At 38.6% G+C, this 16,578-nt stretch overlaps 4 protein-coding genes and 1 pseudogene across 5 annotated transcripts in view; 2 read left to right on the forward strand and 3 right to left on the reverse strand.

Annotated features, from left to right (window-relative positions):
- The window catches only part of LOC111452311 (kelch repeat-containing protein At3g27220-like), a 3,884-nt gene extending 805 nt beyond the window's left edge, over positions 1–3,079 (forward strand). The window contains exons 2-7 of the mRNA XM_023092962.1: positions 523–711; positions 1,254–1,483; positions 1,572–1,742; positions 1,980–2,085; positions 2,260–2,466; positions 2,681–3,079. Coding sequence (XP_022948730.1) covers positions 523–711; positions 1,254–1,483; positions 1,572–1,742; positions 1,980–2,085; positions 2,260–2,466; positions 2,681–2,851 — 1,074 coding nt within the window. The 3' untranslated portion in view covers positions 2,852–3,079. The remainder of the gene's footprint in view (positions 1–522; positions 712–1,253; positions 1,484–1,571; positions 1,743–1,979; positions 2,086–2,259; positions 2,467–2,680) is intronic.
- The window catches only part of LOC111452314, a 24,751-nt gene extending 18,396 nt beyond the window's left edge, over positions 1–6,355 (reverse strand). Inside the window, exons 1-2 of the mRNA XM_023092967.1 lie at positions 5,769–6,355; positions 352–363 (exon numbers count right to left, since the gene is read on the reverse strand). Coding sequence (XP_022948735.1) covers positions 5,776–6,144 — 369 coding nt within the window. The 5' untranslated portion in view covers positions 6,145–6,355 and the 3' untranslated portion in view covers positions 352–363; positions 5,769–5,775. The remainder of the gene's footprint in view (positions 1–351; positions 364–5,768) is intronic.
- Positions 3,253–5,291, reverse strand: LOC111452313 (annotated as a pseudogene).
- Positions 6,356–9,161: 2,806 nt separating the features above from the next.
- LOC111452307 (exocyst complex component EXO70A1-like) lies at positions 9,162–13,541 on the reverse strand. Its single transcript, XM_023092955.1, has 4 exons — positions 10,885–13,541; positions 10,647–10,740; positions 10,466–10,547; positions 9,162–9,458 (listed from the first exon to the last, which is right to left on the reverse strand). Exon 1 carries the CDS (start codon positions 13,380–13,382, stop codon positions 11,562–11,564), a length of 1,821 nt encoding a protein of 606 aa, XP_022948723.1. The 5' UTR covers positions 13,383–13,541; the 3' UTR covers positions 9,162–9,458; positions 10,466–10,547; positions 10,647–10,740; positions 10,885–11,561.
- Positions 13,542–15,010: 1,469 nt separating this feature from the next.
- LOC111452772 (protein TIFY 10b-like) lies at positions 15,011–16,298 on the forward strand. Of its 2 annotated transcripts, XM_023093654.1 has the most exons (4): positions 15,011–15,335; positions 15,435–15,694; positions 15,731–15,840; positions 15,958–16,298. In XM_023093654.1, the coding sequence occupies exons 1-4, from the start codon at positions 15,191–15,193 to the stop codon at positions 16,094–16,096; spliced, it is 654 nt and encodes a 217-aa protein (XP_022949422.1). In that variant the 5' UTR covers positions 15,011–15,190; the 3' UTR covers positions 16,097–16,298. The 2 variants fall into 2 exon arrangements, with proteins under 2 accessions (XP_022949422.1, XP_022949421.1); XM_023093653.1 differs by having other exon boundaries at positions 15,013–15,335; positions 15,435–15,840.
- Positions 16,299–16,578: the final 280 nt, after the last annotated feature.

Genomic DNA, 16,578 nt, shown 5'->3' on the forward strand with positions numbered 1-16,578 from the left:
TTTTTTTTTTTTTTTTTTTTTTTTTTTTTTTTTTTTTATAAGAGACAAGATTTGTGTATAACTTGAAAAGCTGTCTCTTTCGTACCATATGTGAAGGATTAGCACTAGCCGTGGCATTGCCTCTTCTTTCCCGATTTTTATTATCTTTCGTCAATCTTAACATTTCCCTGCTTCAATTTGATGCTACGCTCTTTTGTTTCTTTAGGATTTGGGTGAACTCCTATTCACTCAGGTGGGTTCACTTTTCATTGTAGACCATTTTATACCCATAATTTAGTTGGGCTGTCTCCATTATTCAATGTGAAAAATCTGGGAAGAAATAGAATTAGAATGCTTATTCTTGGATTATACGACAATTTGAGAGAGCAAGTATTACTGCCGTGATGGTGGAATAAGTCTGCAATATTTTGGGTACTCTTTCAGTTTACTTTCCTATTTTGAGAATATCAAACCATACAAAAGTTTGAACAATCTGAGTTCTCCTTTTAAGCAGTTAACGGCTACATGCTATGGTTATTGCAGGGAGAGGCTGCTAAAGGTGGTAAAGACACTAATCCTGGGAGAACACTGTCAGCAACCTTTGCTGATCTGCCAGCTCCAGAGTTAACGTGGAAGAAGATGGCAACTGCTCCTGTGCCTCGCTTGGATGGTGCTGCAATACAGATCAAGAATCTTCTATATGTATTTGCTGGATATGGCACCATTGATCTTGTGAGAATCTTGCCTCATTTGCAGTTCTAGTGGGTTCATGCAGAGAGAACGAAATGTTTTGCAGCTAGATTCTAGTAACATCTTTGCGGATGATCTGCCCATTAAGTTCCATATATTATTTTAGCCATTATGATAACTGTGACTGTGACTTAGTTTAAAAAAAAAAAAAAAAACCTGCAAAATTGCTTTAAAATAATGCAGATTTCTCCAAATATCTTGTAACCTTCTGCAATTTTTTGTTTTCCTTGAAGAACTTTTGTATAGGCTGTATACTTATTGTCTAAAGAACCAATATATCAGTTTTTAGCAAAATTTAGGCATATTTTTCCGATGGCAGAATAGGAGATTGCCCTGTAAATTCAGCATACTTGATCAGACTTAATAGGCTCTCTGCTTTTTATTCCTAATTTTTTATAATGACTAACAGGTACACTTATTTATTGATATTGTAACCAATTACTGGTCAGAAAGGAAGATTTGGCCATGTTAGTCTCTGTTATTGGGCTCTTATTTTTGTATCTCCTTTCTGTTGGTGGTTATAGGTACATTCACATGTTGACGTTTATAATTTTACTGATAACACATGGGGAGGAAGATTTGATATGCCAAAGGAAATGGCACATTCACATTTAGGGATGGCAACTGATGGAAGGTACATTTATGTAGTCACAGGGCAATACGGTCCACAGTGCCGGGGCCCTACTGCTCATACATTTGTGCTCGATACAGAGACAAAGCAATGGCAGGATATGCCCCCATTACCAGTCCCCAGGTATTTTTCCTTTTTAAGAAGCGGGCACTGTGATTTTATATTAGAAGTCATACCATTAAATAGTCTTAACATGATGAGATATTTGCAGGTATGCACCGGCAACTCAACTTTGGAGAGGTAGACTCCATGTGATGGGCGGTAGCAAGGAAAACCGGTACACACCTGGTTTGGAGCATTGGAGTCTTGCTGTGAAGGATGGGAAACCCTTAGAAAAGGAGTGGAGGAGCGAGATACCTATTCCTCGAGGAGGACCTCACAGGTCTTTGTGCTGTCTTTTGTGATGACTTATAAATGCAATTTTGATACGCATTTCCAGTTTGTTGATTATAAGCCTTGATGACTTGTCCCTTGAGTGACCAGTTTGGTATTTCTTTTATGCATGCTTAGCGTAGTCTTTCTATTAGACCTCAAAAAGATCAAAACATTCTTAACTTTGTCTTGCAGTCGCTGCATGGATTTCTCTTGCATTTCATTAAGTGTATTTGGTTTGTTGCAGGGCATGTATTGTTGTTGATGACCGACTTTATGTTATCGGAGGACAAGAAGGTGATTTTATGGCAAAACCAGGATCCCCTATTTTCAAATGCTCTCGCAGGAATGAGGTAAGCTCATATCTACAGCTTTATCCCTTAGTTTCGTCAACATCTTTACTCGTGTATTTGATCTCTGCTAAGGATTTTGAAACTTCTTAATGTCGTTAACACTCTTTATGGTTGAAAAAAAGGCCTTGAACTAGAATGCAAGAAGTTTATATTCAATCTTGTGGGTTGAGTTAGGTGGTTTACAGTGATGTTTACATGCTGGATGATGATATGAAATGGAAAGTGCTGCCATCAATGCCAAAACCGGATTCCCATATTGAGTTTGCTTGGGTGGTGGTTAACAATTCAGTTGTCATTGTTGGGGGCACGACAGATAAGCATCCTCAAACCAAGAAGATGGTTCTCAATGGAGAAGTATTCCAATTTAACTTGGATTTGCAGGTATCAATCATTTCATATACTCCTTACGTAATTTAAAATTTTAATATAATTTTATCGTTTTCATCTCAAAGAGGGAGACAACTCCTTCCTTGTTTGCACTGCCCTTGTGTTATTATGTTGTATGATTGCAAATATCCAGAGAAAGGACTAGAACTATGGTGGGGTGTTAGGTTGGTTTAGTTGAGTCATGTTTTTGTTGAAATTTGTGTTGCAGCAATGGTCAGTGATAGGGAAGCTCCCATTCCGTGTGAAGACTACGCTGGTTGGGTATTGGGATGGATGGTTGTACTTTACGTCTGGACAACGAGATAAAGGACCCGATAATCCCTCGCCGAAGAAGGTGATTGGTGAAGTGTGGAGAACGAAATTGAAACTCATCTTATGACAATTTTTCCTTCCATTTCTTCTGCAACTTCGTTTTGGCTGTGCTTTGCCTTTCTTGTAGAGCGTAGAGGTTGATTGAGAACAAAAGAAAAAGAAAAGAAAAGAAAAATCCCTCCTACCCTTAGATGTATTCATTCTCTGACTAAATATTTTGTTGCTCCCCTCAATTCTGAAATACAAATATTGTACAACTATCATTTAGATGGGGAAAACTTTGTTCTTTTATTTATATAGTTTTCATAGTCGTCTCTTATTGAGCCTGTACAATAACAACACCGCATCCATCCAATTGGAATGGGAAGATGATGATATAATAGCTTGGAAAGATGATTATATATTTGTGGATTTGACTCATATTTTGGTGTGAATTTCTATTGCCGCAACTAAACATAGAACATAGAATTCAAAAGCAAATAGGTGACTTTAGATTAGATCATTACCACTACGTGTAGTATATGTGCGAACAATTTTGAAGAAATGTTATAAAAGAAAGTATCCATCTAGTTGATTGGGAAACACAAGAATGAGTGACAACAACAAAACTGGTCCTCGTCCTCATCTAGTTCATTCTCCTGATAAGCTCATTGATATAATTCTCACGATTACCTGCGTCTCCTCCTTCAACATAGTGATTCCTCTTCTTTTTCAATCCGCCCAAAGGTGCCTTCCAACTTAAACGGCCATAGGAAGTTATTTGCCTCCTTAAAGTGAGGACCCACGGTCAAGATCTCATGGACGAGATCTTCCATGCAGATAATGCCGTATTTACCCAGTGCCTTCATTGAATAATAGGAGAAGGTAAGAAAATTAATTAACACATTAGCTAAGAATGAGAAGACAGAGAGAGAGACCTGCTCCACAATTGAGTTGTCTGTCAATGCAACTCTCCGCTTGTTTAGCTTCCCATAACCCCGCTTATAAATAAGTTCTTTAACGCTCTTCAAATTGGGGTACCTGAAAAAGTCAAATTAATAATAGTTCAGTCTGTTGTGGAGGTAAATTGTTTTAAAGAAACAAAAGCTTTAGGAAGAAAAGTACCCATAGGTCACGCTCTGTGCAGCATATTCAATGTTGCTTTATTTACTTTGAGGAAAACACCGTTGAAAATCTGTAGTAGAAAAAAGCAGCGATCGTCCAAACAAAATCTACCAGCTATGTCACCCCCATACTAATCGGTAACTACCAGCTTTATTTACCAGGCTTAACAACTACAGCTTTGATATTGTACCTGCCTCAAACGCAACAGCTGCAATATCTTTCTAGTCTTTGGGTGCATGGCATTGATACTGATATTTCATCAAAATTTGAGACATCAGAACATAATATCATGTGACATCAGAACATAATATCATGTATAGCGAATGGTATACCAGTTCACTCAAAATATAGACATACCCACGAATGCGAGTGATAAACAATAATTTAGCCTCAGGGTCAACATAAAATCCTCCTTTTAATTTTGCCTCACGTTTCAGTCTAATCAACTCTTTATCCTATAACAACCCAAAATGAACAAAATGTAAATGCTCCAAGAAGAAAGCACCCAACTTAAGGGATTCCAACATAATAAAATAGGTTTAAAAAGGAAGGTTTACCTGCTCTTCGTATTCCTTTGAATATAGCTTAGCTCTGTTGTAGATCAACTTACGATTCTCTGCATTCTTCTTTATGGCCACTTCAAGTTCTTGCTGCTTTGACATTGCCCATTCTTCATTCCTCTTCGTTTTCTTTAAAACTGACTCTGGAATCATTACCTTGACTTCTTCACCCATAACTAGGAAAATATATATTGAGCAAAGTAATCAACTTCCAATGAAAAATTATATTTCCAATCACTGAATTTTTAGATTGGTAGCATAAACTGGTTTCCAATAATCAATCTGAAGAAAAAGAAAAAGGATAAAAAACGAACAATTGCAACACCTATTGTATGCATTGATATACATATAATTGGTTAATATAAAATTGAACCTTAAAAAGGATTCCTAAAAGTTCAACATTAAAAAGGAACTGGAAAAATCCTTCTAAACACAACAAAAGAATAATAATAAAACGAGAATCGTTATGAGGATGATACAAAATTACAGCTTCAGTTCCAAATGCAAAGAATAATATCATCAGAAACCCATACCTCAGAATTCAAAATCCACGAAAATATTACACTAAACGTATCGATTAAAGATTGGACAGCGTGGAAGTAGAGAGAGCCACTAGCTGGCCTCGTGGGTGCCTTCAAGGCTCCAATTATGTGCAGTGTCAAACAAAGCGAGATTAGGGTTTCCACCTGCTGGGTTGAGAAGAAATTAGGACTATATAACAATTGGGCTGCGGGTATCAAACTTTCGGAAATTAAGGCCCAAAGTTAAAATATTTGGGCCCAATAAGAAATTCAAACATCTATTTCCCATCTTTCTTTGGACTTAAATATAAAATCATACAAACTAAAATTTTAATTTTGTTGAAACTAAAGAGACCCAAATTATAATTTAATTTGACCTATTAGATAAATTTAAAAAACATATGGGATCCATTAGATACAAAAGTTTTAAAGTTTAGGATTCTATGAAGTTAAAAAGAATAATCTCGTGTCTAATAAATTATTAAAAAACATATGGGATCCATTAGATACTTTTTATGAGATACTTTTAATTTTTTTTTATCTGCTCGACCCAAACTTAAATATCATAAAAAAGAACATAACACACTGGATTGCAACACAAGCTTGATTGATAGAAATAGAACAATAAAAACAAAAAACACTATAGTAGGAAAGAAAAAAAAAACTTTATATGTTATCTTTAACCTACGTCCATCATTCAAAAAAATTAAAATAAGAATTCGCTTGGTATAATTTTTTAAGTACTTTTTTTAATTACTTAAAAAATCATTCCAAACGAATCGTGAAACCATATAGTCGATAGAAATTTATGCGGACGCTGCAGCATGAGTTGAATGCGTAGAAAACGAGACACCCAAAATTGGAATGGCAAAAGAAGTCTCCAAGAGAAGCCTATGTTGGTAGGAGTCACCATATGCCCCTGCTTCCATCATATCCTTCATCAAACTTGCGCAGTATTTCTTCACCTTCTTCACCATGGCTATGCATTTCAGTTTCACCCATCTCAGCCTTATCTTCCTCAGCCTCCTCCCCCACGCCACTAGCCGCCCCGACCTCTTCCCCCCGAGCCGTGCCACTGCCATTCGTCGCCTCCGAAACTGGATCCCTTGACGCGTTGCCCACCGCAACCCGGCACCAGCCTGCTGCCCTTCTTCCTGCTCAGAGCTTTGAGGCATTTGAGAAAGAGAGATATGGAGGAGATCAAAGAAAGAGAGGTATGAGGCAAGGAGCTAAGAAGAGGAATGCATAAAATAGAGAGAGTAATGAAGTAAGAACTTGTGCTTAGAACATGGGGACTGCAGTGGCTGTTTTGAATTAAATATTAAGATAATATGCATTATTAATTACATCATTTTATGTTCATATGGCCTTTCACATTTAATTATATATTTTGTTATTATTAAGAGCCAGCCTTAATTTGATGTAATGTAACTCCATCTATACACTTCAAAGGTCGCTTTGATTTTTATATTCCCTATTTTAACTTATTCCTAACTAAACTATTTCAAATATAATATTCTTCCTTTTGTATAAATTTCTCATTCATTTAAAAAAAAAAAAAATCTAAAATTGTGGGATAATATCTGCAAAACTTTGTCTTTTCTTCGCATATTATTTTATTTTATTTAACACTCTTTATTGTGATAATTATCGTATTTAATTACCACTTAAAATGACTTTCTCAAAAATGAATTTAAGAAATAAATGTACAAATTACCCTCACACTTCACTTTCACCCTACTACGATCGCCTCCCATCACCGACCACCACTTCAGCGACAGTCGCCACTCCACTGCCACATCCACCTCGCCGCAACCACCCCAACCATCCGCCTTCGCCAACAATTGCCACCAACCACCTCTAATAACCATCACTCCCATCTCTGGTGACCATTCTAGTAGCCGCTGCCACCACCGCCCACCTCCGTCAGCTACCAGCTACTATCTACTTCCGGCGACTACCACAACCACCCTAGTGACTCCAGTAGCGGCCGCCAATAGTTGATTCGTCATACTATTTTACTTACAACTTCAAATTTAAATTTAAATTTATTTATTTGTAATATTTAATAATCGTCTATATATATAATTTATGATACCGGTTGAATCTAATCTGATTAATGAGGCCACTTGCTTATTAAGAAAAAAAGTATATATTAAAATCCAAACACATAATTCCATGTAAATGAAGGTGGATTTTTAGAATAAAAATGGCCGACACTTTGGGCCAATAGGCGTATTCCTCTTGCTTGCACTCACTAAAACCCAACCCACAATGTGCCTCTCTATGTGTTTGCGTCTCGGTTTATATGTATCTATCATGGTTCTATGCATGTTGACCTTATCCGTAAATATTTATTTATTTTTATTTATTTATGACATACTGTAATTATACTTTTTTCTTTTCTAATTAAATATATTGAAAGTTGGAGTTGCATCGGCCGTCGGGTCCATTAAACAAACACTCACCAGCTGTAGCAGAACAAGTACAACCAAGAATTCTGCACACCTTTTATTTTATTAATTTCCTTTAACCTATTTTTCAAACTCAATTATTGATTCTCTTAGGTCACCCATTTCCACAAATTTCCCTTTAATTTGTCTTTTTGTTATTCAATATTATTCCTATTTCAGAGTCAATTTTCTCTCGGAAAATAAAACGAAAGCAATAGCAAAAGAAACTATATTTCTGCAAAATTACAGATTCAGAGATCTAACTTAACGCCTTACCATTTCACATTGAGAATCAAAGATCGATTCTATTCCCAATTATCTGTCAATTCATTGCTCATGTCAACCAAGAACCCGGCCGCGTATTTTGTCTGCGCCGGAGGTTCGACTGGTCCGCTTGGACCTCAAGGCTCTTGGGGAGTAAACTGCGGCGGAGGATCTGTCTCATTGCCGTTATGAGATGGGGCGTCGGGTCCGGAGGTGGCCCTGCGGTGGCGGCGAATTTCTTGCAGAAGCTCATGTGCTTGGCCATGGCTTCCTCGGTGGTGATTAGTACGACGTCGGACTTGAGAATCTCGTCTTGAACTGCCTCCGAACACAGGCCGCAAATCCATTTTCCGTCGAATCGGCGGCGGACTCCCTCGATGTAAGCCTCTGTACACTCCTCCGACAGCCCACAACACTCACAGTTGGCAAAAAATTCAACTTCCATTTGCCCAATAAGCATTGCCGCCGTAGGATTTTCCGGGACTGGCGCTGCTATCGCCGCTATTGGTTCTGTGATAGTGGTCGCAGAGATTTCCGAACACCTTTAGGAAAGAAAAAAATAAAAACGAAGAAGAGGACTTAGAAAGCAATACCAAGTTGATCCATGACATTTCAGAAAACTTTAGAAGGAAATGAAACAACAGAATCACAAGTGTGAAGAAATAAAAGAAACCCATTTGGGAATGGAGGGGATCAATGATGAAGGGAAGAAGAAGAGAAGATTGATGGCGTACCTTGAAAAGGAAAAGGGGTTTTATCTTTCCCTTTCCCACTCTCCTTCTTCCCCAGATTCTTGGTCTGACGTGAAAACCATTTGAAAAGGGGAAAGCACTGTTTTGGGATTTATTTCTCCTACACCCACAGCCATGCCTCTGTGTCTGCAGATGAAAGTGGTTGGGAAATTTGAAGGAGAAAAGTCTAGAGAGAGAGACAAGTCAATGATTGATGCATCTAATTTGCTGTCACCCAATCCTACCCCTTTATTGCTGCATTTCCCAGCAAGAAACAATACTATCTCATTTAGTGTTGGGCTTTTCTATGCATTAGTATCATGTGAAGTTTCAAAGAAAGCACATCCTCCTCCTGTACTGTTTCTTCATAGGTGAACTCCGGATGGTTCTTCATTTTCTTTTCCAAGAAATTGATTGATTCCAGCTCTTTTTATCCACCACTCCAAGCCTAAACACATTGGGGAAAAAACCGTCTGACATTGTGATGAAAAAAATGCACTCTATATGTACATCTTTGAGAGACCAGCGAAGGTAAGCTCATGATGTCCAATGGCAACTAATGTGTAATGCACACAGCAATCCACAGGAATAACAAGCTTCAGCACCCATTGCACTTGAAATGAAGTAAGAGAGTGCAACAACATATCAACATTAGTTTGATGCTTAAAATATGTGTTCAAGCTCACACACAACTGGAGGTAGTTGGAGTAGAAGAAACTTAATCTCAAAATGATTTGAAATATAAAGTTATAAATCAAATTGATTTGAACAATATCCAGAACAAAGTTATGGAATATACAACGATAAAGTAAGGTCAATAAGCAACATGTGGAGCTATTCTTTGCTCTACAATCCAGAGTTCATATGATAAAACAGATTTTTTACTTGTGCGGTATATAATTAAAATCATAATTGCATAGTATTGTATGAAATAAATATGGTACCATTTAGCTAATACATCCACCGGCATCTCATATCCATATCTAAAACGAATCTCGGCTGCTTCATTCCTTGCTTGCTGAACCAATGTTCTGGCATCAGCTGAAAACCGTACAAAAATCATATTAGTGACCACTCATCCCAAACAACTGTTGGAAAGGCTGCTTTCACGGTCATATATTCAATCTTCTATATAAAGCTTCTAATCAAATAGCAATGGAAGAAGACGGTTCTTTCATTATCAAAGTAGGAACTTTCTGTTATACCACCCTACCCTTATTCCTCAAAAATGCTGGAGACACTTATAAGAGACTAGTTGAACAAGCTGCAGATTCATAAAAACATGAAAGTGTATGTGAATGACATGTTAGTAAAAATACAAACTACCCAACAACTTGCTGGTTTTAGAGATATTGAGTCGCATCCTAGGAAAGTTCATGCGATATGGTAGATCGGTGATCTTTGAAAAAAGGGAAAGAAGTGAGCTAGAATCTTATTTGCTATGTCCTCATTCCTTTCGTTTTCTGTCTAGATTACTCATCGATTAATCTAAGTAGATGAGCTAACTAACTGAAACCTTTCCTCGAAAAATCATATCGAAAATGAATACAATTTTCTTTCTTTCATTCATATTAGCCTCCACCAGCCAATAGAGTAATATGCTCAATTAATAAATTCACGGAAAATTAGATAAATAGTCCTATTATTATGTTTTTTTTGTTTTTTCTCTCTCTTTGGGTACAACTGGTTCCATGACATTTCTCAACTAATAAGTTAATAACCCAGTGTTAGAGGATTGTTGGGAGGAAGTCCCACCTTAGCTTATTTAGAAAATGATCATGAGTAGTAGAGAAGTCTAAAGCAAAGCCACGAGAGCTTATGCTCAAAGTGGACAATATCATACTATGTGCTGCAACATCATATATAGAGATCACATCAATACATCACAATGCAATGCCACGTTATGATTCATCATTAGCTAGATGCAATCCTATACAGCATATGATTCATGCCAAAACTAATTTCAGTAGCGTAGTAGGTAGCATGAACAAATAAGGCTCCTTTCATGATATATCTATAGGTAAATCTGAAAAGCGCACGAGAAATACCTGTCACGCCTGTTGCTAACAACCCTAGGTACTTTGTGATAGGGAAAAGATGTGAGACACTTGATTGATCCAGAAGCTTGTCCTGCATTGAATTTCCAAAGTAACACATTCAGCATCGTCCATACATTATATTCTTAATAAAGATGAAAAGTCCTCTAAGAATCAAACCAATTGTACTCACCGGAACCTTGTTTTGGTCACAACACAAACTGAATCTTTACCGCGAACGCCAATAGAAGTAATTCCAGCAGCCTTGACAGCCTTAAATGCATATTCTGTTTTCGATTTAAGAAAACCAATAAATCACCTGGAATTATACGAACACACTATGGTGGAGCTCATACACTCTGGGGATTCCACATACTTATTCCCCCAAAACAACCAGAAAGAAAGTGGACTGCAAGAACTAAGATACATACCAACTTGAAAAAGACGAGCTTCGGGTGAGAAAATTGTGATGTGACGATCGTATCCACCTCCGCTTCACCTCTTCCGATTCTTCTTGCTCGAGTGAAATGTGTGTAAACAGGAGGAGCGATGTAAAGAAAGCCGAAGCTTTGTCGCCAAGAAAACAACACTCGGTTTTGTTCTTCTTTGGAAGAAAAGGTATTCAATATTCATATCATATTGGGCTTCTGCAGGTTCACAATCTAAACTAGGCAACTCCACAGTGTAGTATGAGTACGTGTTCCACATTGGGCTCTCTGGGCCACATTGGGCTCTAAGTAATATACTTAGAAGTGAAAATGAGAACTAAATTCTCTTTATTTGCTATTTCTGAAGGCTTTCAAAGCTTCTTCGTCAATTAAATACAAACGCATATGAGATAGACATCTAAAATTGTTTGGAAAAGAGGAAAAATGCTGAACTGGAAAAGACTTAGATGCTTAGGAGGAGGCAGCCAGCAAAATAAATAATAAGAAATGAACAAAATAATTTAGAAAAAATGCTTACAAGGAAGGGGAATTCAGGGTCAGTTGGAAAGCTAAAGCAGAGCAGATCAGTTGCCCAATATTAGAAGCATGATAAAGGAGGCAACCACCATATGACCTCAAAAACTCCCCCAAAAATTGAAAGAATTTTAGTTTCATGTTTTTCAGTGAGATCTCCTTCTCAAGTTATGGGGTACCGAGCAACCCTCAAAGAAATCCAGGATGCCATTTTCCAGTTCCTCAACCGAGTACTTGATGTAATTTTCTGGGTGCCTTCCACTCTCTATGTGGTGACCATGGAGGCCAAGAAACGACCTGTAAGCCGGGATCAACTTCTCGGTTATGGATATGCGAAGCTCCTCCTTCAGCAGAGGATCTGGGATCAACCATGCCGACTGCGTCCTGTGAACCTCCTCAAACATGGCGTTGAAACTCTTCATTCTCTCTCTAATAGCGCTCTTTGAGGGGGCTGAAGACAAGCTTCCCCCCGCATTCAACCCTTCGTTCCGCAGGCAGTACACCACATTCACCCACGTTGTTCGCTCGTAGTTTGTCGCCGCCTGTCGATACTTCCCGGTCATCCTTTTCAGATAAACCTCTCCAATCATGTCTCGCAATTTCGGGGATCCTCTTATCTTCTCAACAATGTAATGAACGTTGTTCATGATAAAGAAATGAGCTAGACAAGGGTCTTTGTACTGCCTGGATTTTCCCTCCAAATTCAACTGCAGAATCACGATGCTCCATATCAGATGGAGCGCTAGCGGGGTTTTCCCCTCTACCTCCGAAAACTCATCCATATCTGCCGAGTTCCTCGAGCCCGTCGACGGTTTGGACACGATGAGCTCCTCTAAGGCCACTTGGTATTCGGAAATCAGACTCACATAGTTCATTACATACCTTGTCAACGGATGAACCGTCCCGCCCAGCACCGGATGCAGCGACGGCTCTCGCAGCACCGCGTTTTCAAACTCCGATAAAGTTCCTCTGACGGCCTCCCCCAGCCGCGACAATATCTCCGCCGCCTGAATCCGAATATATTCCGCCGATTTTGATTCGAATATAACATCAATGTCAGGTATCAAATCTGTTAAGGCATCATGGAGGTCTAGAATCTTGAACAGCTTCTCCGGCGATCTGCGGCTAATACTGATCGCTTCGGCGAAATTGAACAATTGAGTCACAGGACCTTTAACAGTCTCCATGAAACAAGCATCCTCTATGGCGGTCCCTATGCCATAGAAGATTTGCTGGCAGAGCCTCTTCTCGCTGGAAAACAGATTCCTAACGGAAATCTTTGCCGCTCTGATCCACCTTCTGATCTTCGTCACCAGCTCGTTCCAATCCAACCTCTGGATATCTCCAATGCTCAGTTTCTCAATTCCGAGGCGTTTGAAGCTGGAGTCGAATGTGGACTTTCGCACACTGCCATAGACTTGGATGCACTCGCGCAGGTACCCTGCCGCTATCATCCTCTCAGCAATACTCCGTAGATCGATAATCGCCTCCGAAGGTATCAGATCAATTTCACGAATACTGCTCGTCCTCCGATAGCTCGATCGTCCACTTGACCCAAAACTTGGACTACCACTTAAATCGAGGTGAACTTCCTGCGAATCCGCTTCGTCGTCGTTCACGTCCTCGAAGACACCACTCGTACAACTGGACATGGAGCAAGCAGATGGAGACGGATCAGTAAGCGACTCGACCTCGATCGGAATGGTATGAGTGGACAGAATGTGACGGAACTCATCCTCAAGCCTGGCCATGGCAATCTGCATAGTGGAATCGACTTTGTTCTGATCGTCCAATATCGAAGCCGACGACATCGACCTCTGGATTTCATCGACGGCCCGCAAGTATCGATCGATCTCTTCCCTGTCGGAGTCAAAAATCATGTTATCCTTCACTTCATCCGGCGCGGCAGTGTCCCAGCGTAGTATAATCTGCTCTGGCATTTCTGAAACTTCATGGTAGGGCTCCATCAACAAACAGAAACCAAAATCTGAGAGATCTTGGTGTTGTGTGGGAAGTGAGTGATGACCGGGGAAGAAGAGGCGGAGGTACCGCTCTGTCTGTATTTCTGCTGACAATACAGATGGACACCAAGTGCAGAGTATGTGGACTTTATTTATCACTTTTCGACTTCCCCTCCCGAAATTACCCTTTTTTTTTTTTTTTTTTCTATTTTAAATTTGTCTACTTTAATTACGAAGAATTATTAATTTTCTAACATCTTCGGTTTTATTTATATTTTTAATTATTATTTATGCAAATAAAGGATAAAAGAAATATTGTTATTGAATACTGATAACATTTGGGTTTGTATAATTAGCTATAATTCTAACTTCTTTTTTCAATTATTGTTATTTTGGAGACCAATAATGACAACATTTATAAACTATAGATTATGACAAATAGATTGGAGCAAACCGACCTATTTTTCTCTTATTTTACAATGTCACGTACTACATATAATACAATTTTAAATATAATTTTTAGAAACAAATAAAAGGAAATTGTTTTGCAGAGAGAACAATTGAATCATGGTCAGAAAAAATAGCCAATCAATCACTTCGATTTTGCAAAGAAAAGGATGGTTGCTTGGGCTTTTTTGAGTACTTGTGTGGGCCCACGTAACTCTTAGATGGAAACTCACTCCCACTCCCACTCCCATAAATGTTTGAACTAAACAAATTATATTTTCTTTTATTTAAAATAAAATCTTTGAAAATATTACGGACTTTCCACTTTTAACATAACTAAAACACCGACTAGAATCGTAATATGTAATATTATTTTCATTATCATGATTTGTAGCCATTTCATACCGTTCAATCATTGGGCTCGCTGTTGTGGCCCATTGTTTGATAATGGGCTGTCCCATAAAAGCCCATATGATTCTTGTACGAGGAAGTCATCTATTTCCATCCGGTTGCCACGTGTTAAATTCTTTAATAATAATAATAATAATAAATTATTGATTTGGAAATTAATATTGGGTAATTAAAAGTAAATAAAAGAATGGCCTAGAACGTTCCGGTGCCATGCTAATACTTAGATCATGATTCCCTGGTTTGCCACAGAAGAAAACAAAAACCGATTTGTCTGATTACTATTATATTATTATTATCCGAATTTAATGATTTTAATTAATGATCTGACAGATTAGCCTGACATCCACGTGCATGCATGCTCGCACGTACATGTAAAATTACAGTTAATCAAACAAATAAATTCGAAAGAAGAAAATTTGATAATATTATATGATTGGATGGTTATGGCTAACCCGAGTCTTATTGGGGCTTGGGCCTCAATCTCTCTTATTGGGTCTTGGGCCTCACTCTCTCTTATTGGGGCTTGGGCCTCACTCTCTCTTATTGGGCTTTTAGTGTACATTAAGAGCGGTCATCCTTCGGTAACCTGAAACTCCACACAACTTCATAAAATATCTAAGGATAAAAAAAGAGGTATTAATGAGAAACCGCCACAACTCTTGGCCCCTTGAATTAAGGTATTGAGTAAATAAAGAATTGCTTTTCCTTCCCACGGTCTCCTTTTTTAAATGTTTTATAAACCACGTGCTTCAACTCAAATAAATTAATCAAATGAATAATTTTCAAAAGACAACAAAAAAGAAACAAAAAGAAGACCAATCAGCTTCGAAAGAAGATGCGAGGAAGGTAGCTCTACTTTATATTCTTCCTCTCATATTCAAAGCTTGCAACAAATTTGAACACACGTCTTTCAGATCTGCTTCAAATCCTCTAAACTCTTTGTTTTCAATTCCACCATGTCCACTCCCTCCGACAACGCCGCCGCCCGAAGGCTGGGCCGGGCGCCGGAGAAGTCCAGTTTTGCGCAGACTTGTAATCTGCTGAGCCAGTACTTAAAGGAGAAGAGAGGCCTTGGAATTTCCCCCAGGATTGAACCGAAAGGTACTTCCATTTCTGGGTTCTGAAAACTTTTAACTAATTCAAACCATTTCCCAGTGGATCCTCGCTAACTTTATTGTTCCTTTAATGGCTGTGTTTCAGATGAGTTTCCGACGCCTCGGCCGCCGGCAATAATGAACTTGCTGACGAACATGGTAAACCCAGAAGAGAAGGCGGTGGGGCTTTTTCTACCATCGGCGGAGCCGCCGTCTGCGATGCAAATGACCATTTTTTACGAAGGAAAAGTGCTGGTGTTCAATGATCTTCCATCGGAGAGGGCGGAAGAGATTATGGCCATGGCCGGCAAGGGAATCGTGTCCTCTTCCAGATCTGCCTCTGCCGCTGCCGCTGTGTCTAACAAGGTAACGGAGCCAGCCGCTGCCGCTGTGTCCAACAAGGTAACGGAGCCAGCCGCCGCCAAAGAACAACCTCAGACCAAAGTTTCCTGCGATTTGCCCATTGCAAGAAGAGCTTCTCTCCATCGATTCTTCGAGAAGAGAAAGGACAGGTAAGATTCAGACAAAAGAATTGAAAATCCATTCGAATTTCTTGAATACGCTTCTGCTTGAACTTCATATATATATATCAATGGAAGATTACTTCATTTTTATTTGCTTCTATTCAGAGTTTCAGCAAGAGCCCCATACCAACTGGATTCACAGCAATATTCTGCTTCTTCTAAACCAGCCGGCGAAGGCTACAGAGTCAACACCAGCGAGAAGGGAAACCAGCTATCTTCAAACCACTTTGATCTAAACATATAGGCAAAATTGTATAAAATCACCATAGTTGTTACTCCGTTAAGCTTCTGCCTAATCTTACCTTCAAATTCGGACATTATACCTGTTGTCATAACCCTTCTCCTGCCATCAGAATGAATATGAACAAGAACAGAGCTCTGTAACTATTTTTCAGACTAAAGATGCTGATTTGTTGACTTCATGAAATTTTTAGATCTATGTTTTATTTCCGGGGACTATGGAAGTATTATGGCTGATCTGGATAATTTATGCTGCAATTTGGTTTAACCTGAAACTTAATCTTAATTTGATTCAAAGGGAAGTGCTTGAACATGAAAATTAAACGGGATAGAATGAAATATTTGAAGACAACTTTTCTCCAATCAAAGGCTAATTTATTATCTCGTTTGACATAAGATAACTGGACCTAATAATTGTGCCATGAATGAGTATAGTATTTATCTAGATGGTAAGATTTGATTTATTATTACTATTTCAATACCATG

Source organism: Cucurbita moschata, unplaced genomic scaffold (genome assembly GCF_002738365.1).
Source record: "Cucurbita moschata cultivar Rifu unplaced genomic scaffold, Cmos_1.0 Cmo_Scf00014, whole genome shotgun sequence".
NCBI classification, from domain to species: domain Eukaryota; kingdom Viridiplantae; phylum Streptophyta; class Magnoliopsida; order Cucurbitales; family Cucurbitaceae; genus Cucurbita; species Cucurbita moschata.

Bases quoted from the DNA above. Each gene is read 5' to 3' on its own strand.
- LOC111452772 (XM_023093653.1), top strand. From the start codon at position 15,191: ATGTCCACTCCCTCCGACAACGCCGCCGCCCGAAGGCTGGGCCGGGCG. The intron at 15,336-15,434 runs GTACTTCCATTT...GCTGTGTTTCAG, and splicing joins CCCCAGGATTGAACCGAAAG to ATGAGTTTCCGACGCCTCGG. The intron at 15,841-15,957 runs GTAAGATTCAGA...GCTTCTATTCAG, and splicing joins TTCGAGAAGAGAAAGGACAG to AGTTTCAGCAAGAGCCCCAT.
- LOC111452307 (XM_023092955.1), bottom strand. From the start codon at position 13,382: ATGGAGCCCTACCATGAAGTTTCAGAAATGCCAGAGCAGATTATACTA.